General features: G+C 48.7%; 6 protein-coding genes across 6 annotated transcripts; 2 read left to right on the plus strand and 4 right to left on the minus strand.

Moving 5' to 3' along the window:
* Positions 1–4,142: 4,142 nt before the first annotated feature.
* On the plus strand, positions 4,143–6,567 carry CI109_100257 (uncharacterized protein; the record flags this gene model as incomplete). The annotated part of the gene is made up of 10 exons (XM_032003079.1): positions 4,143–4,552; positions 4,657–4,846; positions 4,906–4,997; positions 5,062–5,230; positions 5,298–5,401; positions 5,461–5,585; positions 5,644–5,875; positions 5,950–6,024; positions 6,088–6,210; positions 6,318–6,567. 10 exons carry the CDS (start codon positions 4,143–4,145, stop codon positions 6,565–6,567), a joined length of 1,770 nt encoding a protein of 589 aa, XP_031862886.1.
* Positions 6,568–6,831: 264 nt separating this feature from the next.
* On the minus strand, positions 6,832–8,892 carry CI109_100258 (uncharacterized protein; the record flags this gene model as incomplete). The annotated part of the gene is made up of 4 exons (XM_032003078.1): positions 6,832–7,571; positions 7,688–8,420; positions 8,592–8,671; positions 8,835–8,892. 4 exons carry the CDS (start codon positions 8,890–8,892, stop codon positions 6,832–6,834), a joined length of 1,611 nt encoding a protein of 536 aa, XP_031862885.1.
* A 334-nt stretch (positions 8,893–9,226) lies between these two features.
* CI109_100259 (pre-mRNA-processing ATP-dependent RNA helicase PRP5) lies at positions 9,227–13,061 on the minus strand (the record flags this gene model as incomplete). The annotated part of the gene is made up of 8 exons (XM_032003077.1): positions 9,227–9,271; positions 9,343–10,148; positions 10,209–10,395; positions 10,461–11,129; positions 11,185–11,461; positions 11,516–11,743; positions 11,800–12,319; positions 12,374–13,061. The coding sequence occupies 8 exons, from the start codon at positions 13,059–13,061 to the stop codon at positions 9,227–9,229; spliced, it is 3,420 nt and encodes a 1,139-aa protein (XP_031862884.1).
* A 360-nt stretch (positions 13,062–13,421) lies between these two features.
* CI109_100260 (uncharacterized protein) lies at positions 13,422–15,293 on the plus strand (the record flags this gene model as incomplete). Its single annotated transcript, XM_032003076.1, has 7 exons — positions 13,422–13,629; positions 13,692–13,742; positions 13,828–14,087; positions 14,182–14,796; positions 14,867–14,942; positions 15,011–15,101; positions 15,176–15,293. The coding sequence occupies 7 exons, from the start codon at positions 13,422–13,424 to the stop codon at positions 15,291–15,293; spliced, it is 1,419 nt and encodes a 472-aa protein (XP_031862883.1).
* A 479-nt stretch (positions 15,294–15,772) lies between these two features.
* On the minus strand, positions 15,773–18,757 carry CI109_100261 (uncharacterized protein; the record flags this gene model as incomplete). The annotated part of the gene is made up of 11 exons (XM_032003075.2): positions 15,773–15,902; positions 15,969–16,052; positions 16,115–16,233; positions 16,288–16,658; positions 16,716–16,829; positions 16,893–17,008; positions 17,073–17,370; positions 17,429–17,575; positions 17,633–17,868; positions 17,935–18,092; positions 18,164–18,757. 11 exons carry the CDS (start codon positions 18,755–18,757, stop codon positions 15,773–15,775), a joined length of 2,367 nt encoding a protein of 788 aa, XP_031862882.2.
* Positions 18,758–22,080: 3,323 nt separating this feature from the next.
* CI109_100262 (serine/threonine-protein phosphatase PP1) lies at positions 22,081–23,521 on the minus strand (the record flags this gene model as incomplete). Its single annotated transcript, XM_032003074.2, has 8 exons — positions 22,081–22,149; positions 22,207–22,263; positions 22,322–22,551; positions 22,610–22,676; positions 22,734–22,843; positions 22,909–23,139; positions 23,207–23,338; positions 23,464–23,521. The coding sequence occupies 8 exons, from the start codon at positions 23,519–23,521 to the stop codon at positions 22,081–22,083; spliced, it is 954 nt and encodes a 317-aa protein (XP_031862881.2).
* Between the last annotated feature and the right edge of the window lie 684 nt (positions 23,522–24,205).

Here is a 24,205-nt window from a genome sequence, read left to right on the forward strand (position 1 = left end):
ACCAATGGGGTTGGTGAGAAGGAAGGAGACAGCGAGCTTGAACCTCCTTATGTAAGATGCAAGAATCTCAGTTGCCCTGACCCCATTTTTGAGATCTGTGACCGTTTGTTGCAGGAAGAAGAAAGGGAAGCAAAAGATGCACAGAGAGCAGGTTTGGAGCGTAGAAGGTATTCCCAAAGTGGCGGGTCTTTTCCAGGCATTGATGGAGTAAAGACACCAGCAGATGGGGATGTATGCAGCTCCAAAACTGGAAAGGAGTATCTCTGGGAATGATTGATCAGACCATGTGGGGGTGCTGTGTCCTGGCTTGTCATATATATTGTTCATAGGCACAATTTTTAGTCACTTCGCGCGATACTTTGCTTCTCCATATGCCACCTTACTCAGTATCTTTGATGCTGTACATTGTGCTCAGCACTCCTCTTGGCTGAGGGCTACAACCTTGCCACCTCCTCCACAAATTGTAGAGGGGGCAGGTTTTCAAGAGAAGAAGACATACAGGCAAAGCAGACACTGAATGCAAAAGGAACTCTGGGAGTGTGTCAAGATGGCCATGCCACATTGGCAACATACCCGCTCATTAGTCATAGTGACTGATGAGATCAACCAGAATTCAGGCAAAATTTCTTTTTTTGTGCAGTGGTTAACTGCATCCCATCCTTGTTTCACCTCGTCCTTGTCTTTGCCACTTATCCTCAGTTTAGTCATAAAAGAAATCTTGAAATACATCTTAGCATGTCTCAGCACTGTTTTGAGTGACTATCTCTTCTTTTATCCTCGAGAACTGTGGTTGGCAAGGGGTTGGCCTGTGAGCTGTTTGAGATCTGTTGCAGATAGGCAATCTTTTGTAAATGCAACAGAGGAAAGCATTGTGTATGCCCTTTGATTTTTTCGACAACTGTTCCACATGACATCAGTCTGTCTCCAAAACAAAAGGTATTGCGGAGCTAACATTACAAATGTTTGATAACTGTTTCATATATACATCCTTTTTTGAACACAAGCAAGGAAGGTGAGGGGTTGGTGCTTTCAAAGTGTTTGATAGTAGACATCTTTACTTCTGACCTATTAAGGATAGCATGGAGTAGGCTGTTAAGCTGTTTCATAACAGTTTCAGGTGGTCGTCCTTTCTTTGCAAGAATCAAGGGAGGTTGGGGACAAGCAGACTGCTCTCATATTTGACAAGTCACTTTTTGCAGCATAAAAAGGGTGGCAGTGTCAGAAATGGGCACATAATTCCCCTCAACATTCAACACACCCTTGCATTACTATACAGCAGATATCATTTCCCAAGTCGCATTTGCAACCATTCCAATATCCTTATAGAACACACAATTACATTCCAGTTCATACACCATGTCTGCATCCAGCAACCCCACTAGACTCAGGTCCATCCTGAAGACCCGTACTGTGTCTTCTGACACCATCATGGGACAGCCTGACACACTCAAGGGACAGCCTGAAACAAGGTTTGCTGATTATGAGTCTGATGACTCTGTCAGTGAGGGCAGAACAGTTGACTCCAAGTTTGCCGCACAGAAGAAGAAGGAGGATGACAGGAGGCGTCTCCAGTCCTATGTTGGGACTCATGAAGTCAACGAGCAAGCACAATCAAGTAGTGTTCCTGGAACTATTGACACTACCGACACCATTGACATTCCCAACACAACCAGCAACACAAACTTGTCCAGGGCAAGAATCAGCTTCAAATTGACTCCAGACGCAAGGTACATCCATGATGAAGCATCTGAAAGAGATGAAGCAGAATTGCATGACTTGAAGAAGAGGTTGGTATTTGTCACCAATAAGAAAAGGGGTGCCATGAACAGTTTCATATCATACTGGAAGAATATCAGCGGCCAGGTTGAGTGGACAGGGTTGGAAAGCAAGCTCAGTCAGTGGTGGCAGGAGAAACGTATATCAAACAAAGAGTGGCAAAAACTTACGGCAGAAATTTCTGAGCTTACTGCTTTGGACCAAACCAGAGATATGGAAGAGAGGGTTAAATTGGAGAGGTTGTGTTCTGGGATTGATGGAATGATTGCCCATCTTCCATTGGTCTTCAAGGCTAGGAAGACCTTGACAAACCAGATCATTGATAGTGTTGATCGTCATCGGATTAGAGATTCCAACACGATCGATCACTTAGACTCCTGTCTCAACAAACAGCCACTTGATTACTCAAAGGCAGATGAGGTTGCTGACGAGCTTGATTGTGTCCATATGGAATCTGATAGGCAGTTGACTGCAAGGATGGAGTTCTTGGCAACGAAAGGACACATCAAACCTGATGACACAGAATCTGCTGTGCTGGACAAATTATCATTGACAGTGAAAACTAGACTAGCCAATGACACACCTCAAACCTATTTTGTGAACTGTTATCCAGCCAATGGCGTGGGCAAGGGAGATGGGGCAGGAGTGGTTTTGCCTGTTGCAGGTCATCGTGCTTCTTTTTGTCCAGACTTTATTTTCAATGTCAAAGACAGGCTGGTGCAGGAGAGGGAAGCAGAGGAAGCAGGAGGAAGTACAGACTGAAACAGGAAGCTCTTTGGTACCATTCAGCTGTCTACCCCATTGTCATGAATGACAACTACCAAGACCAACATCCTCGGGTATATATAGCCAGAATCGGGAGGTTCAGCAGAATCCCGATTATCGTGACCTTTTATAGTGCGATGCGATGCTCGGATAGCGTAGTTGGCCACTGGCTAGGCAATGCGTTATTACATAATAATCGGGATTCTCGGGTCGAGTGTTCGATTCCTGCCAGGGGTGCAAGGTTTTCGACTTGACTTGGAAAAGGGGTGAGACCCTTTTCGGTTGGGATATACCATAAGTTGCAGGAGCAACTTCCCGTTGTGAGGTAGATCAGAGTGTCATGAATGACAACTACCAAGACCAACATCCTCAGAGTGTCATGAATGACAACTACCAAGACCAACATCCTCGGGTATATATAGCCAGAATCGGGAGGTTCAGCAGAATCCCGATTATCGTGACCTTTTATAGTGCGATGCGATGCTCGGATAGCGTAGTTGGCCACTGGCTAGGCAATGCGTTATTACATAACAATCGGGATTCTCGGGTCGAGTGTTCGATTCCTGCCAGGGGTGCAAGGTTTTCGACTTGACTTGGAAAAGGGGTGAGACCCTTTTCGGTTGGGATATACCATAAGTTGCAGGAGCAACTTCCCGTTGTGAGGTAGATCAGAGTGTCATGAATGACAACTACCAAGACCAACATCCTCGGGTATATATAGCCAGAATCGGGAGGTTCAGCAGAATCCCGATTATCGTGACCTTTTATAGTGCGATGCGATGCTCGGATAGCGTAGTTGGCCACTGGCTAGGCAATGCGTTATTACACCCATTAGATTGGTCCAGGCTTTCTTCTCCAAGAGAGTGGATCATGTATATGGTGGAAGCAGGCACACTCTCTAGTGGATGGATTGCAAGGGGTGTTATTAGGTGTAGTCTAGGATTTGTTGCTTGGTAATGGCATGGTATTCATTTAGTTTTCCCCTCCCAAGTCTTCTTTTTTTTCGTTTGCGGATGCATGATGGTGTGAGTTGCATCGATACGGCATGACACGCAGACGATTCAAACCTTGTGTGTCCATGTCTAGTTCACAGCGGCCCAATACACCAGTTTTATTGACGCGTGTCGATTGCAATCGAAGCCTTACGATATGTGGGCATTAACCTATGTTCAAACATCTCACTCCACGGATGCGAAAGATGTTAACCAGTAGTAGTACCTTACCACATCCAACATCCAATATAGGCAACGGTTGGTCGTGTTGTGGTTCAAAGCACGGGTCTGAAGCAGCAATCGAAGACGAAAAGGGGAAATTGATGATTGATCTGTGCGTGTGAAGATCTTTGATGGGTCCGTGTGTGTGGCCTTCTGTGTTTGTAGGTTGCGCAAGGATCATCAAATAACGAAGCGAGGTCAATGCTCAATCCAAAGGACGTCCATGACACCCCTTCCGCAAAGCACTGACCTGCTACCTTTCTGCTGACCCCCTTTGTGATCGAACGTCTTCAAACGCTTCCCCAATTTCAACCATATAAACTTACTCACAACCCGACCGAATTGTCTTCGAGATACTGATACCCGGGGGTAACTTCAATCTTAACAATGCCAATCTCCTTCGGAAATGCAAACCCCTACACTCCTCTACCCACCAATTCCTCTCACCACACACCTCCTCCCCCTCGTGTCAGACGATTCTTCCAACGACGTACCCTTCTCCCACTCCTTTCGTCCATTTTGATCGTTCTGACGCTAGTCTCCTTCTTTCATCCCGGCCTTCATTCCGAAGCAAGAAATAAGCTTGGACGTGTCAAGTCTTGGGGACAAGATCAAGCTGATCGATGGAGAGAAGAGTTATCCGAACATCTGATCTCTGGTGGTCAGAAGAAAGAGAGTAGGGAGTGCGAAGGATGGGATCCGGCCGGGAGAGAGGAGAATGACCCGGTAGGATGTTTGAAGGCGAGACAATATCGGCAGACTCAGCGAGTACTGGCCAGGGAAGAGAAGGGAGAACAGTGAGTGGCTCGGACCTCTCTCACATAGCATTTCAAATTGCAATCCCGGACTCCCAGTTGGCTCTTTCAGTTTTGTCGTCGGTACTGACTTGCCTTCACACCAGTGAGCACTGGTTCTTCACGAAAGACCATAACATCGCGACGTTGCGTAACATCACGCGATGTTTCTTACCGATCTCTCATGAAGCCTACATAGAATGCCACGAGAAACCCTTAATCGTCTCCGGGTGGTGGTACACCGCCGAGACGCTTGATGGTTCTACAACCGGCGAAGTCATTTGGCAAAGCTCTCTTGTGAGTTTTTTCTGCCGAAGCTTCGCGATATCAGGTTGAAGATTGTTTGCTTCGGACAGGTGAAGCAGATGGCTACTCTGGGATACTCCTACATATCGGTAGGACCTTATGTCAACTGGGTCGAAGTGGCAGAAATGTTACCAGACGTCTAGTGAGTAATACCAAAACCCATCCAACGACGGGCTCCGATTGTGCTAATCTGGTGCGCCACACAGTGTTACTCTGTGGAATGGAGAACTCGACACGATAACCTGTATCACCGATCCTCGATGTGTCGCCAAGGAACATTACGTGCCACCGGAGGGTGGGGAAGATCTGTCGATTGGTGTACCGGACGAAGAGAGGGGCGTGATTCCGCTATGGGCGATGAACATCGTTGATTATGTGAGTGAATCCTCGCACCGCCTCCGGACATCATCAGCCACTATATGTTGACAGCGAAACTTCACAGTGGGGTGCTCGACCCAAAGAGGTCTCCAACAACGACTACTGGTGGGGCTTGACTGAAGATGGAGAGTGGTCATTCCAGCCGCTGGGTCAGGAATGGATTGCCACGTAAGTACACATTCCACGCCGAGAGTGCTGTTGAACTGATAATCGCTGCGCAATGATAGACCTTGGCCTCTTCCGGGAGAACACTATCACCTGCCCTACTCGATTGAAGAATACTGTCTAAGATTACCCGTGCAACACCACGAAGCACGTCGAGATGCAGCCTTGGTATTTGCCAAGCGATCAAGTAGGCTTTCTTCTCAAGCATACTCCACCGAGGCCAAGCTGAACAAGCTCTATTTCAGCATACTTTTACTATCATTACGTCTCTCCTCCAGAGTTCTGGACCAACCTCTCACGATCAGCCGGATTTGACCTCCTCCTCACAGCGAATGAAGAGGAAGGGAAACCGCTCCCTGAAGGTCTACTATCGATGGGACGACAAACGAGGGAAGATTATGAAGCTCTAGTGGGCAGTGTGAAGGTGATGGTCGGGATGGGAGCGCCTCCTATCAGTCCGAGTGTATATACTGCTTTGTGAGTGGGACAGCTGCGTAAGACCCGGCTTAACAGAGGTAACATAGCTGATTGTCGACCTTCGCACATCGTAGGTGTCAAGCGACACCGGTGGTAATACCGTATTTTCATCCTGACTACCGATCAGACGGATGGCATCTCTACAGCGGGTAAGTGGCAAAAGAGCAGCTTTCACTCGTACTGGAAATCACTAACGCTGAATTCGAACTCAGATTCGCTCAACATGGTCCAGCATTGAGCCTGGGCGAACCATATGTGTATGGTTACTATGCGCAGAACTATACTCAGCTAGAAGACGCGATTCACCGAGCGATGTCGACGCCAATCGAGCGATAGTACGTCGCAATTCCTCGTCTCCCCACTCGAGTGCAGAGATGAACCCCACCGGTGGACACACTCGCCTGCATGATGCTGACTGTGACCTGCTCTCACTCTTTCATAGTATACCATCCGACATGAAACTAACTTACGGTCTCTCCCAACTCTCTAAATACCTCAATCGCGATCTCAAAGGAATGATGAACGCCAAAGTGGCTCTGAATGGGGGGAAAGTGCCTGCTATGCAGAAAGGGATCAGAGAGAGGTGTTACGAGTTGAACAGATGTAGAGAGCCACTGAAAGCGGGCAGGAGGCCGGCTATACCTCCTTCTTGGGCTGTTGATAGACGTAGTGACCAGACGGTGGTGAAGTAAACCGCGTGAAGGAGATATTGGCCTAATTGTTAGAATGATAAGGCACTTTTCGGGTCCATCAAGCGCAGAGAGGCGGCGCATCACCATTATGTTTGTACATACCATCCCAATTGGACATTAGACACCTTCGCGACATATACATTTGACATTGAATATCTTGCATGTATTGTATATCTCGAGGACGACAACCTTTTGCTCATCCTACTTGATCTCACTCGATACGCTAACATGACGGCGCTTAATGACCTCCCTAACGTCGCAGGGCTACGCTGCGCCGGCGACCTCCCGACCGCCTTCTCCTCTCCTGAATTTGCCTTTCCTTCTCCTCCCCGCCTCGCCTCCTTCTTGAGTAACGACCACCACCTCCATCTGTGTATACTTCCACACATCCACGGGATCCTTCTTCTCCAACTTCATATCCCCCCATGGTCTATCTTGTTCTTCTCTCCACCGTAAGAGTTTCGTCAATTCTTTCTCGACCTTTGTCGCATCAAACGGCTGAGATCGTAATCTCGGTACGAGATCTGAAGGTGGAGGTGGATCATAAGGATCGACCGGTGTCGCAGATCCGGAAGCAGAAGCTGGGACAGGACGATATGTCGTTGTGGTGATCGTTGCTTTTCCTTTCCCCTTTCCACCTCCACCACCAATAGTCAACACTTTTCTCGCACCTCCTGCCCCTGCCCCAGTCTGCTGACTATGCTGGTTAGAAGCACCACCACCACCTCCTCCTCCTCCCGAAAGGGTGGGGAATGATCCTCCTCCAGCTTCAGCTGCGAGACGTTCCAATCTCGCTCTTTCTCTATCTAATCGGAGTTTATCCTCTCTGCCCTCTTGTTCTTCAATCTCGTTCTCGAGTCGGAGGATGAGCCGTGCGATTTGTGCCGGGGAAGAGAGTGGAGCAGCGCAGGATGGACAGGGGAGATGCGGAGGGTGAAGAGAACAGATTGTGAGACCGCATGATTGGCACAGGGGTGTGTAAATGGAAAGCTCGTGTACTCGCGCTGTGGTCAAATGATAGGCCGTCTGTCAGCACAACTTTTCTGCACACTCTAGACCGAGACGAGACACCAAAGACAGTTTTCAAGCTCCAGCTGCCCTACCCGCCAACTACACTTACCTTGACAAAAGCATTTGTACACCTTATCCCCATTATCCACCTTACCTTCGCCCTCTCTCACCTTTCTCAAGTCTTCTATCATCCCTTCCAATCTTTTCACCTCTTTAGATTTCGGTCTATCCCAAATCTTTTCTGGTCCACCACCGCCTCCATTCCTACCCTTCCCTTTGCCACTTGACGGTCTACTTCCCATCCCCATCCCGATCCCAAGAGAAGGAGTCAATGTCCCTGAAGAACCATCAATTCGAGGTGTTTGAACCTGTATGGATATAGCTCCAGCTTGTCTTTGTCTAGGTAAAGGTCCTTGCGAATGTGAATGTGAAGGAGTGTTCGATCCTGATCCTCCACGAGAAAACCCGGAAGAAGACGATGGTCGTCCCCAACTATCGTCCACATCGCGATTCTTCTGATATACCTTCCCACCAGGTCCAAAAGCAGCGTTCAATGCGTCAGGTGAGAAATTACCACCACCCGCTGTACTGGTGGTTGCAGTTTTAGGAGCGAGTCGAGAAGAAGGGGTTTGTGTACCGGAATTTGGACCGGTACCTTTAGTTGATTTCGATTTCCCTTGTACTCGAGCTGTGGTGGAGGGTCTGGGTTTGTCAAGCGCAGGATCTGGTGTCAGGGTGATAGGTGGTGCAGAGGAGGAAGAGGAGGTTGCGAGAGAGGGGAATCGATAAGAGATATAACGGGTCGTGAATGCCTTAGCTTGGGGACTGGAGCCAAGAAAGTCCTGTAAATAGGTCGAAATATCTGATCAGCGATGTTCATATTCACTTAAGTAGCAAAGCATGTTCGACAGGTCCCTCATGGTAGAGTGGATAAGGGGAACGTAGCGAAGCGGGAAGGGGTAAGAGGAGGATCACAAAGGACTAGCTACGATTGATAATCATATTACACTCACCTGAAGATGAACTCGAAGTCTCGCTTCATGGGTGTACGATTCCAAATCCGGCACCACCATTTCTTTCACCGACTCTTCATCTGTTGTATCGTAAGTAAGACAGAAAATTCGTCACGACACATATTGGAGCAGGCAATGTGGTATTGTTATTGACAGGACAGCGACAACAGAGGATGATGGTTCATGATATCGTCAGCCAATCTCCTCGACATTTGAACCAGAAACTCGATCAAGGTAGCTCACCTAAGCCCAATATGTTGGCTAGGTCTTTCACCACCCATGGTGGTCTTTGTGATGCCATGCTTGTGATTACCGCCCAGAGAGTGAAATAGATGAGAGCGATTGATAGTCGAAGAGTGAAAGGACGATGTTGGATGTACTTCAGATGCAACTCCTTTTAGACAAAGTCTCGGATCCGAAATCGACAACACCTCCACTTTCACTTAATGCATCGAAGAAGCGGCAAGTGAAGTAACACTTCTCCGTGATCTTAACGAGTCCTTTCGATTGTGTTGGTATTAGGATGATCAGTGTAGGTGACAGATACGTGAACATTTGGTATGGATGCATAATGATGGCAGAGATGATGTGCTGTCCGTCTCCCGTTTACTTCAATTAAATGTCCTCCCCTTCCCTTATACATTATATCTCGCTGCTGCTCCTGGAGCTCGGTCGGCGTTCTGCAAACGAACGAAAACCCATCAGCATGTGATACAACTTACGTGTCACAAGGCAAGACTAAATTTCTCACGTTCAATGCTTGGACGGATCCCTCGACCAGAACTCGTCTGATCTCATCCACCGCGGCCCTCACTCTCATCTCATCATTGCTCTCAATCAACAAGCTCAATTTGGGTTCTTGCCCAGCACCAGGTTCTTCCCCAGGCGGATAGTATACACCCTTCATCGTGATACTCGCTCCCGAAATTTCTTGCAACAAAGTCATCTGTTCCTTGTTCGTAGCCTTCCATCTCGCCTTTTGAGGATAATCGTTGATCGGGAACAAAGCATGATAATCCGTCGCGTCGGGGTCTTTCGTCTTTGCCCCTGGACCCAATCTCGGTGCGTTGGAAGGTTGAGCCAATCCCAATTTTTCAGCTTTGGTAAGCTCGATCGATTGAGTGAGTTTCGCAACCACCTTGGCGAGGTTGGCAGCGTCGACATGTCGTCCTTCGCTTTTGGCTCGCTCCAAAGCTGCAAGTGTTTGCGCAGGTAACGCGGCCATAGCTGCTTTCGAGTTGTAGGCAGGTGCAGCGGCTTGAACCCGATCCGGAGCAGGACCATGCACGATTTCCACCTTGATTTCGGTGAAAGTATAGTCGGCCTCTCCCTTGTGTGAGTTCTCCGGGACCTTGAACTCGTTCGTCGTTTTGGGCTTGTATGGGATGACAGCGCCCTCTCGAGATGCCAGTGACAGAGCCTCAGAGGTGTCTCCATATGTATGTTTCTCCGCTCGATCCTTCTCCTCTCGCTTTCGCTCAAGTTTCTCCAGACCTTTACCCGCAAATCCACTTCCGGCTGCTCGAGCTTTTCCAGATTTGATCTTGCCAAGGAAATCTGAGAGCGAATCATCATCAGCTTGCGTCCCGTGACCATAAAACAGAAATGCCAGCTCACTATCGGACATCTTTTTCAGATCATCAGGAATGAAGGCCTTGCTCGCCTCTAATGCTCTCAGAATGTCGACAGAGAACTTCTCCTGCTCGGGCGTGATAAAGGTGATACACGTTCCGGTGTTACCGGCTCGACCAGTACGACCTGCTCGGTGAACGTAATCCTCCATATGGTTGGGACAGTCGTAATTCTGCAGAACATCGCGTTAGCCCGTGGTCTGCCGCGTGTCTATTTAGCGATAACAAGTCAACTCACGATAACCAATTTTAGCTCTTTCACATCCAAACCTCTCGCGGCAACGGACGTAGCCACTATAATAGGCACATCGCCGTTCTTGAAGTTCTTGATGGCCTCGTCTCTGTCCACCTGTTCCTTTCCACCATGCAGCGATGCACAGACATATCCTCTCTGTAGGAGTTCTCGGAATAGATCGTCGGCCGACTCTTGTCTGTCGACAAAGATCAACGATCTGAAATCGTCTTCCTCCTTGTGTGCTTCTCCCATCTCACCGAGGATCTCCAGCAGTCGAGTGAACTTGGAGTCGGTATCTCGAACCTCGACTCGCTGATCGATCTCTGGCGCAACGACGGAACGTCCACCGACAGTGATCTCAAGGGGCTTGACGAGGATTCGTCGAGCGAGCGATTCCATGGTTTTAGGGAAAGTAGCGGAGAAGAGCACCTTCTGCGCGTCCGGTCGGACATTGTTGACGATCTTCATGACTTGAGGTTCGAAACCCATATCGAACATTCGATCCGCTTCATCCATCACAATGTATGTGACACGACGCAAGTTTGTTACTCGACCGTTATTGGCGGTGAGAAGGTCGATCATTCGTCCAGGCGTGCACACAACGATCTCCGCTCCCTTCTTCATCGCAGCGATGTCTTCACTAATAGAGGAACCTCCCACGCAACATGTGACCTAAAAGAAATCCAATCAGCACAAACTCGCAATCAGCAAAAACATAGACACTCACCCTCAATCCAAGCGCCTTGTAGAACGCCTGCGACTCCTTGTAGATCTGAGACGCCAATTCTCTAGTTGGTGACATGATCACTGCAATCGGCCCTTCACCACCGCTGACCGGTCTCTGATCTCTGACATGTCGGAACATCGGCAAAAGGAAAGCGATAGTCTTTCCTGAACCTGTCTTTGCGATACCGATTACATCTCGACCAGACATGATTGCGGGGATAGCTTGCGCTTGAATGGAAGTGGGAGTTTCCCATCCATGGCGTCGGATCACGTCGAGGCTACGAAGATGTCAGTCAAATGTGGCAAAGGTTGATATGAAGGCAATTACTCACCAGCCAGTTGGTAGACCGAACGCTCCCCAGTTCTTTACAGGCCGTGGCGCATCTGTACCACGGATTTTGATACCGTCCATCTCAAGTCGCAAAAGTTCTGCCTCCTCTTCGTCCATCTCCATGACCTCGAGAGGAGGATGGTAGAAAGCCTTTTGGAATGGCTCATAATCGATTTTCGAGTGATCAGGAGTTGGAAGATCCTTCTTTCGAGATTTGGCTGCGGCTTGTCTACGAAACATCATCAGTATATAGCTCGAAGGAGATGCCGATTAAAAGTGACTCACTGCAAGAGAGCTTCTGCTTCTGCCAGTTTATCCTCGGTGGCAACCTTCACTTCTTCCTCATTGTCGCTCTCATCACCCGCGGTGCGTAGTCCTAATCGCTTTGCGTCGGCCGCATTCACATCCACAACCTGCTGTACGTTCTCTCGCATAAACGCGTCCAATGGATCCTCTTCTTCTTCTTCTTTCTCCTTTGCGACTACCTTCACATCTTCCTTCTTGTCCACTTCCATCTTATCTGATGTACCGTTGATGTCCGGCTTAACATCTTCCGCTTCGTGTTCCTCCAGCTCCGCGACGGCCAGATCGTCCCCTACCGCTTCGACCTGCGCTGCGTCACCGCTTTGGACTTCCGGATTGACTTCTGGTAAGTCGAGCTTTTGCAATTTTCGATCAGACGTTTCTTCTTCGTCGAAAGCGATAGATCGTTTGAGTGGAGTTGGTCCGGCCTTTAACGGTAAACCAATTCGAGATAGGGAGAAAGCCGTCGGCGCGGAAGGTTTAGGAGGTAGACCACCAGTAGCTGCAACAGCTGATGAGCAAGGTACATTACAGGACAAACAAGTAACGGACTCACTCCGTGATGGTGGTGGCGGAGCTGGACTTCCCGGTGTTGACTTTACATCTGGCGTAGCTGCTTTACCCTCCTTTAACGCTCTTTGCTTCTTCCATGCCTCCAATCTCTCTTTCGCCTTTCGCTTCTTATCTTCCTCAGTCTCAGGCGCAGGTGAGCCGGCGGGACTATCTGCAGCTGTCAAGGGAGTTCGGACCGCCGTCATAGGTTTAGGAGGTAGTCGAGATGGATCAGGGGAACGAGAAGCGTGTCCGTTCGATTGTAATTCCCCTCTTCGAGGATCCCTATCTCTGTCTCGGTCTGACTCCCTTCGTCTGTCGTATGCGGAGTCTCTATCATCAGGACGAGAACGTCGATCACGATCTCGGTGGTCATCCCTTCGTCTATCACGATCATCCTCACCACGATGTCTGTCTCTGTCCCTCGTCCTATCCCTATCACCATCTCTACTACCATATCTGTCCCTGTCCCTATCACGGGAAGACGAGTAATACTCGTCATCGTATCGAGAAGAAGAACCTTTTCTATCAGGACGTCTTGTCGAAGAACTCGTAGGATGAGCATGAGATCTATCGTACCGAGAAGAAGAAGAAGGGGATGGACTTCGATATCCCCTGCGAGAAGTACCTCCAGCACCACTACCGGATGGTCTGGGTTCGGGCGAACGGGACCTTCGTGGTGATCGAGGCATTTTTATGGTTTGTTGAAACAATATCCTTTGGAGATGCAATGTCAATGTCAATCAAGTTGGAAAAGGTGGCAAAGATGGGTATTAGGTATTGTGTTCACTCGTGAACAACGAAGGGGTCAACGGAAGCAAATAGGGCGGAGGATGTAACACGTGTGATTACGGTGCAAAGTGATAAGCTCGCTTATTAGTGGCAAGGTTGAATGTTATGACCTCCACTCGGCGCGTTCGCGTCATTCCACAGCGATTATTCCAATATCTCCTTGTACTTTACCACCTTCCTCCACTTCCTGCTCTCTTTCTTTTCCGCTTGACAAGCTCACCCTGCTCATCGAACGCCAACGGCAAAGGAGACTCACCATCATGGCATCACCAACATCTACCGCTCGTTTCACTCTCCTTCCCACCAACTACCTAGCCTCGCAACCCCCTTCCTCAGAAATCACCTTACAATCCCTCATCGATACGTCTGATCGTATGGCAGAAGAAGCGAGGGAGGCATTACCATACAGCTTTGATGAGTGTACTTACAACAAGGGATACTTGCGGCAGTCTGTCTGGTCATGTCTTGGTGAGCTGGCCTTGTACACTCAATACTCGTTCTGTGCTGTAGCTGACGAGAAGGTCACGCAGATTGTGGTGAGAAAGGGGTCTGTTACGGATGTTCTATATCATGTCATGCGGGTGAGTTTCCATGTGAAGCCATGCTACAATAACATCGCGTCATACCTCCCATCACCGAGCTGAACATGTTATCACTCTCACGCAGAGCACCGCCTTGTCGAACTTTGGACTCGTCGTTCATTCCGCTGTGACTGTCCGACCACTTCCACTCAACCCGAGCCCAACACGGCCACAACATTCCGAAAAGGAAGACGATGTGATCTGAATCCACCGGAAGCACAACCGCAAGAACCTAACGAGAAGAATGTGTACACGCAGAATTTCAAAGGGAAGTTTTGTAGATGTGGGAGAGAATATGATGCGGAGACTGAGACGGAGGCTATGATATGTTGTATTGCTTGTGAGGTGAGTGTGGTGGATGAGAGTCAGCTTTTGGTTGCCGTTTCTACCTCAGGCACAGTAGTAGAGAAAGCTGATATTGATGATGTCTCTTTGCTAGGACTGGTTCCATGAGACATGCTTGAACTTGCAATCACCAAATACGGCAGCCGAGAGCTCGACTGCAGCAGCGACAACAACTGCCCCGACACAGCCCGCTGAGACTTCTCAGCCAGCGGACGCATCGACCCAGCCGACTAGTGTAACAGGACCCGAGGTACTACCTCCCATAGCGGAAGACGAAGAGGATGACGACGAAGAATCAGCCGTGCTGATTCCCTCAGATACGTACGACGGTCTGATCTGTTCCAGGTGTGTTCGGTCCAACACCTTTGTGACTTCGAAAGCAGGCTCTGAAGGATGGATGATCATCGAGCCGACAGACCAAGGAGGATGGAGAGTGGTGGGAAAGAAGGAGGAAACGGGAAAAAAGTTGGTAAATGGGCACAAGGAAGACGTCGCGGGCGGAAAACGGGCACTGGACGATAGAGATGACGAAGAAGACGAACCGAGCAAGAAGAGGACGAAAGTGGAGGAAGCAGAGACTACCACTGCTCCTTCAGTCGAAGCAGCAGAACCCGAAACAGCGCCTGATGGGTCAGAATGGAAATGGAAAGGAAAAGGCGATATATTCCTTGCCAACGGAATACGTGATCAGCTGAAAGCGACTCTCGACGTGAGTTGTCTGACCCTGTTTATGTAATAGTGCGACCTATCAGCTGAATCTGGCCTGATTCGATGCGTAGGTCGAAACAATCGCTAGTCTGCCTTTCCCTTTGGAGGACGAAGAGATCTATGAGCCACCCAAAGATGACGAGGAAGGTGTGTCCATCTCTCCATGTGTCAGCCATGTTGGACTTTGAGTGCTGATTGTTATGATACGTTCGTAGACGAAACGATTGATCAAGTTACGAATCGAGTAATTGGTTCTCTCCCTCGAGTTCAAGCGATAGAAGCATTACATGGCTATCAAAGATTAAAGTAAGTTACACACCATGTACTACCGCGCCAAGAGCAACGTGGATCTGACTAATTTGTACGGAATGATGATGTAGGGATCGACTCAATGACATGCTCAGATCTCATGCGGAAAGTGGAAAGACGGTCAGTAGGGAAGATATAGATGGGCTATTTGAGCAATTGAGAGGTGGCGCTGGCGGTGGTAATGCGTAGCGAGGTGGATCAGAGTTGTACGCAGTCTTACAGAGAAGAGGGTTGTATATTTATCTACAAGTGGGAAACGTGTATCAAATGAGTGATACTCCTCTTCCCATCTGAAGGCACAAAATGTATCGCATCTTCGTTAATGGAGAGCAAGGGCGTTTGGTCGCGTCGCTTATCGCTTAGGGTAAGCGAAGATGTGGGAGTACGAGCAATGCAAGTTATGTTCCTATCTATGCATATGCGTGTTGTATTGAATTTGATCTGCAGTGCTACATACATTGTTGATCTCGTCGTTTGAAGTGGTGATTATAAGTTGATTTATGAATGATGAACAATGTAATGCAAAGTTATATATGGGTTTTTCGATTATAATGAGAAGGTTCAATGGGCAGCAATACTCGTTGCTCGATCGGTCAAGCTTAACAGAGTCTACAAAGATAAGTCAGCTCAATAATTCTTCTATGTAGACCTGAAATGATCCGCATCACTCACAAGACTTGTAATCCCAGATCGTCACAAACATACTTCCAATCCGCTCTTGGTTCACCCGCATCCACTCTTCGCCATACTTCTGTGATGATCCGCGTAGCAGTTTCGATATCGAAGCAACATTGAGCTCTACAAGTTAGGGTAGTATGATCAGCTTAGGCCTCTCCGCTCTAGTCTGAGGAATAGGCAACTCACTTGAATCCCTCCAACAAGGTCAAGAGCCATTGTCTCGATGCGCCATCAACGCAGCATCCAGCGATGATAGCAGGCCAAGTCAAACTACGAAGGGAATGTCAGCGACTTTTCTTGTTGCTTATGGAGACACTGTGCAGCCCACTCACTCAATGGACATGCCCAACGCTGCGGTGGACCAAGAACAATGTTGCAAGACTTGCTGAGCGGCGCTCTGGACTCTTGCGTCCTCTCGAGGATACTTGAACACCATACGAAGGAGCAAGATCTGTATCAGGCGTTCGTCAGTTTTCGCTCCAACATTGCAGAGGGGACTACACACCTTCATAGCGTGCGCATAAGCCCTGTTACCGACCTGAACACGCTCATGTTCCAGCGTGCTGAGTTGAAGACTATCGATCCAAGCGTTCACGTCCTTGTTCAATTGTCTGGCCTCGGTCACCAGAGGATCTTCGCCAAAGGTCGAGAGTGGCGTAGAAGTCGAACGAGAAGTGGGGATCACGCTTCCGTTTAGCGACGGAAGGAGATTACCGGTTGTCGGAGTGAAACCGCTTTCGATGCCGGTTCCAGGGGTTGATGCCGAAGAAGGAAGGGGTAAGGGCGAGTCAGACTCGGTGATCAAGACTGGCGATTTGGCCACACGAGAGATGAGTCGAGTAAGCCGGGCAAAGAGAAGGACCATGACTCGGGACACTACACACACGTTCCGATCAGCATTGTGCAAAGCAAAAAGACTGAGACTCCACTTACTGCCAAATTGCTTCTCCACCGAATGCTCCTCGTATGTGGATCGACTCGCCTCCAGCCACCAGCTTTCCCAACGATCACTAATCAAGGTGGGTTCTTCACCAGTGGTCAAACAGCCTAATCGGACCAACAAGTCAGTATACCCTCGTGAAAGTACCGCAACTCAGGGTGTGAACATACCGAAAGTCTCGTAAATTGCCAAGATCTCAAGCATCAATCGTGCAGGAGAGACCGTCACGCCTTCGGTCAATTTTGTGGGTGTACTGTTCTTCAACATCTCCGCAGGACCTCCGCGTCTGTAACAGGTATCTTGATTAGCCCGGTGTTCTGCGCACAGTCTGCCAGAAACTCGGTACTCACAGAGCAACCATGTCTTTAGCCAGCTTGAAGTTTTCCTTCCAACCTGCACCTCCGAAGAAGATATCGATGGTCGCAAGAGCCGTACCAGCACCAAGTGCAGCATCGGAGAATACACCAGGACCAGCGGCGACAGCCCTTCTGACCATCTCCTTGCCTGTATCTCTCAAGGTGCTAGCGTATTGAAACATCGCTGCGGTCTGGCTGGTAGCTACTCCTGATCGCGCAAGGAGGAATGCTTGGTGAATAGCGCCGATTCCGAGAAGTGCGACTCGAAGAGCATCGGCCGAAGGGTTCATTCCTGTACACGAAACGGTCAGTCACCAGGAAATGGAGAGGAGCAGATGAGATCAACATACCTCTGGGCGAGTCTAAGGCGAGGGGCAAGTTGATAGCAAGCATAGGGTTGAGACCACTCGGAATAGCCATCATGAGTGAAGCAGCATTGGCGCAGTAATGGAGGATCAAACTCCTCTCCTCGACCGTGGGGAACCAGGGCAGGAGAACTGAGCAGGGTGGATCAGATCAGCAGGGAGATGTGATACGAAGCAGCAGATACCCACAATTTGGTGTCGATAGCATTGGAGTTCCACCTTGTTCCGCTGACCATTCTTGTTTTCCCGTCTCCGTGGACAAGCTCCAAGATTGACCATTCACCCCTGAAGATCCGGATGCCGTTGCAGTGGAAGTGCCGAGACCCATACCAAGGGTTGAGCCCTGGTATCCTTGGTCACCGACATAAGATGCGTCCCATCCGAGATCATTCCTTTGTCCATTTTGTCCGACGTGATCAGGCGGTCTAGAGATATGCAGCGGTCAGTCTGTTGAGATCTTTCGTAGCGGGTGTGGCTCGAAAAAAACTCACGAGCCCGAATTTCTGTCCTTCGATGCATCTGATGTTCGACGGGATGACTTCTGTCTTCCATCATCCTCGCTCTCTTCACTCTCGTCCGAGCCACTATGTTTGGACCCTTTACCTGACCTTCCACCTTTCGACTCTTCTCCACAATCGGGATACTGACACTGAACATCACGAAGAAAGATTACAGTCAACTACCGAACCATTAGAGAAAAAGGGAAATCCAGCAGCTCACCGTTTTCTTTGCGATGACACATCGCTTGCACACCGGTCTTGCTTCGTCACACTTTATCCTCCTTGCTCTACAACAGAGACAACCCGTTCTTGTCCTGGTATACTTCTGTCTTCTTTTCTGTCCGCTTCTCCCGCTAGTCGGCGTCGCTTTACCACCACCGGTCGATTGGGGATGATTGGGTTTGCTATCATCTGTGCTGTTGCCTGGACTAGGGTCGTCCCAATACGACTGAGAAGCTGAATGTCGTCTCAAGATCTCCGCTTTGGAAGGATGTTGATACGGATGGGATCGATGTGTCGATCTTGCGGCTGCTCTGGCTGCTTGAGCGTTGGCGTGAGTATTGTCAGGATGTAAGGCAGAGATCGAAGTGGGAGTAGGGGTGAGATCGGTGGTTGAATAGGTTTGTTGGGAAGAATAACTGCTTGTTCCTGCGATTTGAGGTGATTGAACACCGACTCCTGGACCTGGATGGAGGAGGTTGGCATAAGGGAATCGAGGATCCAGAGTGGATGATTGGGTTTGTGAATGCTTGCTTCCTTCTCCGTTCCCATCCCGTCCTAAGCTCCCGTACTGGCTTTCGCCCACAATAGACATTTCCGCGGAGGCTACCTCGAGAAGCTTTGATCGCAGTGGAGGTGGTGGTGGTTGGTGTCGTTAGAGTGAAAGACGCGAAAGTGTAGGCGATCGTTCTGTCTTCCTTTGGTGTCCGATCGTTCGTAGAGGTCTTCAATACTTATGATGGTGTCTGCTAAGCAGCCGTGTGGATAGGTACGAGTTGTAATATAAGACCGAAATGACGAATGAGATCTACTACTGCGTTTAGCTTGATGTGGTGATGACGATGTTTCGAAAATCTAAGGATGCGCTACCAGTCCTTTGGGGTGTATGTGTGTGTGTGTGTGCGTGCGTGCGTTGAGAGGCGCCTTGCTTGTCGTTGATAGACTTGACTAGATTAGACTAGACTGGGAGCGGAATCGATTTCTGTGTTGGTTCCGTTGAGTCTAAAAAATCAATTTTAAAGGTCGACGACGGGTAACGGACAGTTGAATGCCGATTTGTTGTCGAAGTGCGATGTCGGTGTGGTCGTGTGATGAAAAGTGAAAAAGAATCAAAATACGATTGTATCTGCAATTGAGATTGAGTTATGCACGACTGATTGATGTCGATGTCGGTTATGCGGGGGTTGATTGATGAAAAGATCTGAAATGATGAATGATGACCAAGACCAAGGCTATGGCAAGAGACAGAGGTAATCCCGATGACAAAGTTTTGTTGTCTACTAGCGTGCGTGCGTTTGCAGCAGTGAGTGAGTGAACGGTGTGAGTGTGAGTGAGCGTTGTCACTGTGCTTTTTTGGTGCTTCTTTTTGTCAAAAGTGGAGGTTTGAGACGGAAAAAATATATAACAGTCATCATCGTACATCATCTTGGCTGTGTGTGTGTGTCTGTGTGTGCACTGTGTGTGTGTGTGTGTGTGTGTGTGTGTGTGGGTGTGGGTGTGTTGCATTGCGTGCAGTAAGTAACCGCGGCCGAGCAAGGGTGTGTATGTGTACACACAGGGTAAAGGGAATACTGCATCAGCTGCATGTGGTAGTGAGAAATGATCGAGCCTTAGTAGGAAAAGGGAAAGGGAAAATTTTTGTTCCGACGGACAATTGACCTGAATCATTCAGATCGTCCTCCTTGTATTCTTCCATATTGTATCACGGAGGCTATATGCAAGTGCACTCAGTGCAATGATCAGTCACTGATGTACTGCTACGCTATTCATGCACGTCCTCCATAAAGTATGATTGTCACTGCAGCCATCCAAGCTGGCTTTGACATCTACTCTAGCATACATGCATATTGTCTGTTGTACTGACAGTCAGCAATCTGCACCGTTACCTAGCATACCCACAGAATACAATTCTCTTGGCACTTCCTGTCAACCATTATTGCACTCAACATTCCTCACTACCTCCGAACTCCGGAATAATAAGATGGGGTTACCTTACGAGAAATGACCTAGCGCGGCAATGCCTCGTCGGTATTCCCTAGATCTCTTTCCTCCTCTTTCAATTAGATTTTGGCACGCACCCATACTTGTACATGTACCACAGTACACCAAAGAAAGATACTGTAGACAAGATGCATGTAGTAGTAACTCATTCACCCACCGACCGACCGACCTCATACAGACAAATCTCGGCATTTGTCTCTTGTTTTGGTTATGCTTTTCATTACGAGTACAGGTAAGGTATCGTAAGTGATGCCGTTGGTGAAGTGACCGAAGAAGAATGGCTTCGCTTTATGCATGGCAGGTCTTCCAATTCCCATTCCAGACTTGGGAACTGTCTCCGCTCTCAGTACTTCGTCCTTCGTTCTCCAAATGTGACCTCTACTAGACTGTCTCACATCTTAACTGCTGCATGACCCAAAGATGGTGACGAACGAAGCAAGCTTCGTCATAACCTTCATCATCATCATCATCATAAGATCAACGTCTCATCGCTGTAAAGCAATGCATAGATTTTCCGAGAAACAAGGTTGTGACATACAGTACACTCCGATCTTTTCGGAAATCCAGTAAACTTTGTCTCGGACTCGGACCCTCCTCAATCCTCAATCCTCGACGACAGGGGAAAGGTGACTAAACAAATGCCGTTTTCTGAGTCTCTCACCTAGCTTGTCCTGTGCATACTGCACAGCGGCGACTGACTGCGTAAGGGGGACTGGACTACTTGACGAAATTTTCACAGATCCACAGTCATAGTGAGGTTACCAGAGCGCTCGTCGCGTCATCATCATAGACATAATGGAAGATGGTTAGTCATACAAATTAGGGTGGAGGTGATAATACTTCGATCACATTCCGCTATTTACGGCGTACAAAGTGAAGGCCAAGACGAGGACGAAGATGAAGACAAAGACGACTATGACTATGACCATCACAGGCGCGCACATGTACATGCACATGCACATGCTTGAAGAGCTCTATATATAATTGTTCCCATGATATAACCTTCCTCCACTTGCAATTGCTGTACTAAACTGCTCCTACCCAGGCAGATGCACACGCAAAGATACAGTCTTTCACATGCTTCACGAGTGCTTGCAATCTGAACAATCTGCTTTCTGTGCTGGCTCCCTCCTTCCACTAGTGACTGTAGGACTAGATTGGACATACTAATTCTCAAGCAGGTGCGAACGCAGATCAACAGACTTTACACATGCTTGAAGATCATCATGATTCTGAAGAATCTGTTTCCGTGATGCTTGATGTGAAGACTTCCTAACCCTGCACTCATCGCAACATCAAACGCGAACACAGAGGCAAAACAAAGAAACACAAACACACCAGATGCAAACGCCAAATTCGTACATCTCGATTTATGGAAATTGCTGAAATTGCAGAGAAGGAAAAGGAATAGAGAGAGAGCTAGAGAGTAGAGAAACCATCGCTCATCATCATCGCACACACAGACACCTCCATCCCAATCACCTCCCCTCTCATCGCTATATATGATCACACAGCCACCTCACATAGACGCTCCCGCGTGCGCTCTCGCTCGGACACACCAACACCAAAATCATACATTCTATCATGCTCATTTGCCTCCTTTCCCGCCTTTACCCTTTCTGGGCGGAGTTACAGCCGCTACACAACCCAAAATGGAGAGTCAGCATGAGCCCTTCTGCAAGTCTGTGTCCACAACGTTCGTTCCGATCGACCGCGCCGCCCAGGAGTGTGAGTGAGTGAGTGAGTGAGTGAGTGAGTGAGTGTGTCTGTGGAGGAGGAGGGAAAGGGGAGATTGAGCGTGGGCATGGGCATGGGCACAGCCGGCCGGTTCTCTCATTGTTTTTTGATACGTTGTGTTCACACAGAGACAAGGGGATGGGACAAAATAACGGACTCAAGGAAGATAGAAGAACGAGATTACTGACGCCGTCCGCTGGCACCGTATCCGCCGTATTTCGGAGCCTTTTTCTCGGCGGGTTTGAGAATCTAGTAGTTGCCCGTCAGCACAGTCAAAGCTGTGGGCCTTAGACAGCCGCAACTCACTTGGAAGGAACAGAGTAAAGTGTCATCCACACTCATCATCGCACCGGCATTGTCGAACTGTATCATCAATATTAGTATTGATGAAAATATACAAGTGCTGATCATGGTGACTCACCTCGCCACAGTAATTAGGTGCAGAGAAAAGGGTGACCAATTGTCGCTTGGCGAAGAATTCATAACCGTCCTCAACGACCTGATGCGCTCGACAGATCAAGTCCATATCATGCTTTTGCAGGAATCGCGAAACCACATCCGGTCCAAAGGTGAAAGAAACACCTCTATCGTTCTCGCTCCACCCTGTGATATCCTTGTCGGGATCGGACCAGAGCAAGTCGCAGAGGAGACCTATTAAGGATAAAGCGTCAGCATCGCGATCCAGACGATAAAGAAGTAGAGCACTTACCAGTGTCGGGAACATCTGTCGGTCGCATAACACGTCGGATCTGCTCCATGCTTTGGAGATCGGGACTCTGTGCGAGACGATGATCAGCAATTGTAGCTACAGTAACAGTGCAGACGTGACTCACTAAACCACCGTGCATGGTGAAGATCTTCTCGTCGATGATGGCGGCGATGGGCAAACAGTTGAAGCAGTCCGTGAAAGTCTTCCATAACTTGATGTTATAACGTCTCTTGCCTATGGATTCGGGCACAATCAGCCGGAACTCCTCGCAAACACGCCTGGTGACATTGCAGACTCACACTCATCGTAGAACCCGTAGATCCTGTTGATACTAGCACATTCGTGGTTTCCTCTCAGGATGAAGAAGTTTTCTGGGTATTTGATCTTGTAGGCCAGGAGGAGACAGATGGTTTCGAGGGATTGTTTTCCTCGGTCGACGTAATCACCCAAGAAGAGGTAGTTTGCTTCGGGAGGGAAACCGCCGTACTCGAACAGTCGGAGAAGGTCATAGTATTGGCCATGGATATCACCTGGGAATGAAACATTATAAGTTAGTGACCAGTTGGCAAGCACTAGGCAGAATGCTTTTTAACTCACCGCATATCTTGATGGGCGCTTCGAGTTCAAGTAGGATAGGTTGACTGATGAAGATCTCCCTCGCCTTTGTACAAAGGTATCTAATCTCGTATTCTGCCAATGAAACAGATTTTCCGGGTCTGTTACCTCGGACTGAGCAGCGCAAAAAGGAACAAGGTCAGCTGAGTCCGCACAATCGTTTCTCGTCCTCCAGCTCTCTTCGCGAGAATCAACAAATCGGATGAAGGGGTTGCAAGGCAGAGGAAAAGACTACACACCTTCTAACAAACGGTCGATGACGGAGTCAAGATCAATCTCGCTGGTGGGATCGGCCATGATGTGTGGAGTAGTATCTATTTAAGGTGGGAGGAGGACGATGCTTCGATATGGACAAGTTGTCTGTGTGTCACCAGAGATGTCAGCATTATATCCACAGCGGGGTCGTTGACAGGTGTGAATGGATTGAATGGAGTTCGAGAGTTAAGGTGATAGGAAGTGAGGATGGGTGGCGCCAAGATCCGTTACCGGATGCAAACGGGATACCACCACTTCACGCAACCGAGTGGGACCGTGACTTTGTTCTAGATCCCAGACTATCACAGGTGGGAGGGCGGGAGACTACATGGAGTGAGAAGGGGGAGTAACAATGACTCACGTTGAACTTGTCGAGTTATTGAATCTATTTATGTTCTTCTCCAAATCCTTCACGTGCACTTCAACTCACTTCTGCACGACTTGACGAGACACACGAAGTTGATGTATGCAAAGAGAGGTGTACTGTAAGAGGATGGGTGTTTATGACGGACAGACGAACGGACGATGCGGGTCGCTAGGGTGGGATGTCGACGTCAACGGACCGAGGGGGGCGATGAATGTGAAGAGGATTAAATTGGTGGGGAGGAGGGAAGTGTTCGTATGCTTCTACAATTGGAAAGAGCAGAGTTAGTCGAGTCCAGCAAGTGGAGACCCGGCCGAGTATGATAGAAGAGTGCACGATCCGTGTTGAAGTGTTGGATGTGT

The sequence above is a fragment of the Kwoniella shandongensis genome, chromosome 1 (genome assembly GCF_008629635.2).
Source record: "Kwoniella shandongensis chromosome 1, complete sequence".
Classification (NCBI taxonomy): domain Eukaryota; kingdom Fungi; phylum Basidiomycota; class Tremellomycetes; order Tremellales; family Cryptococcaceae; genus Kwoniella; species Kwoniella shandongensis.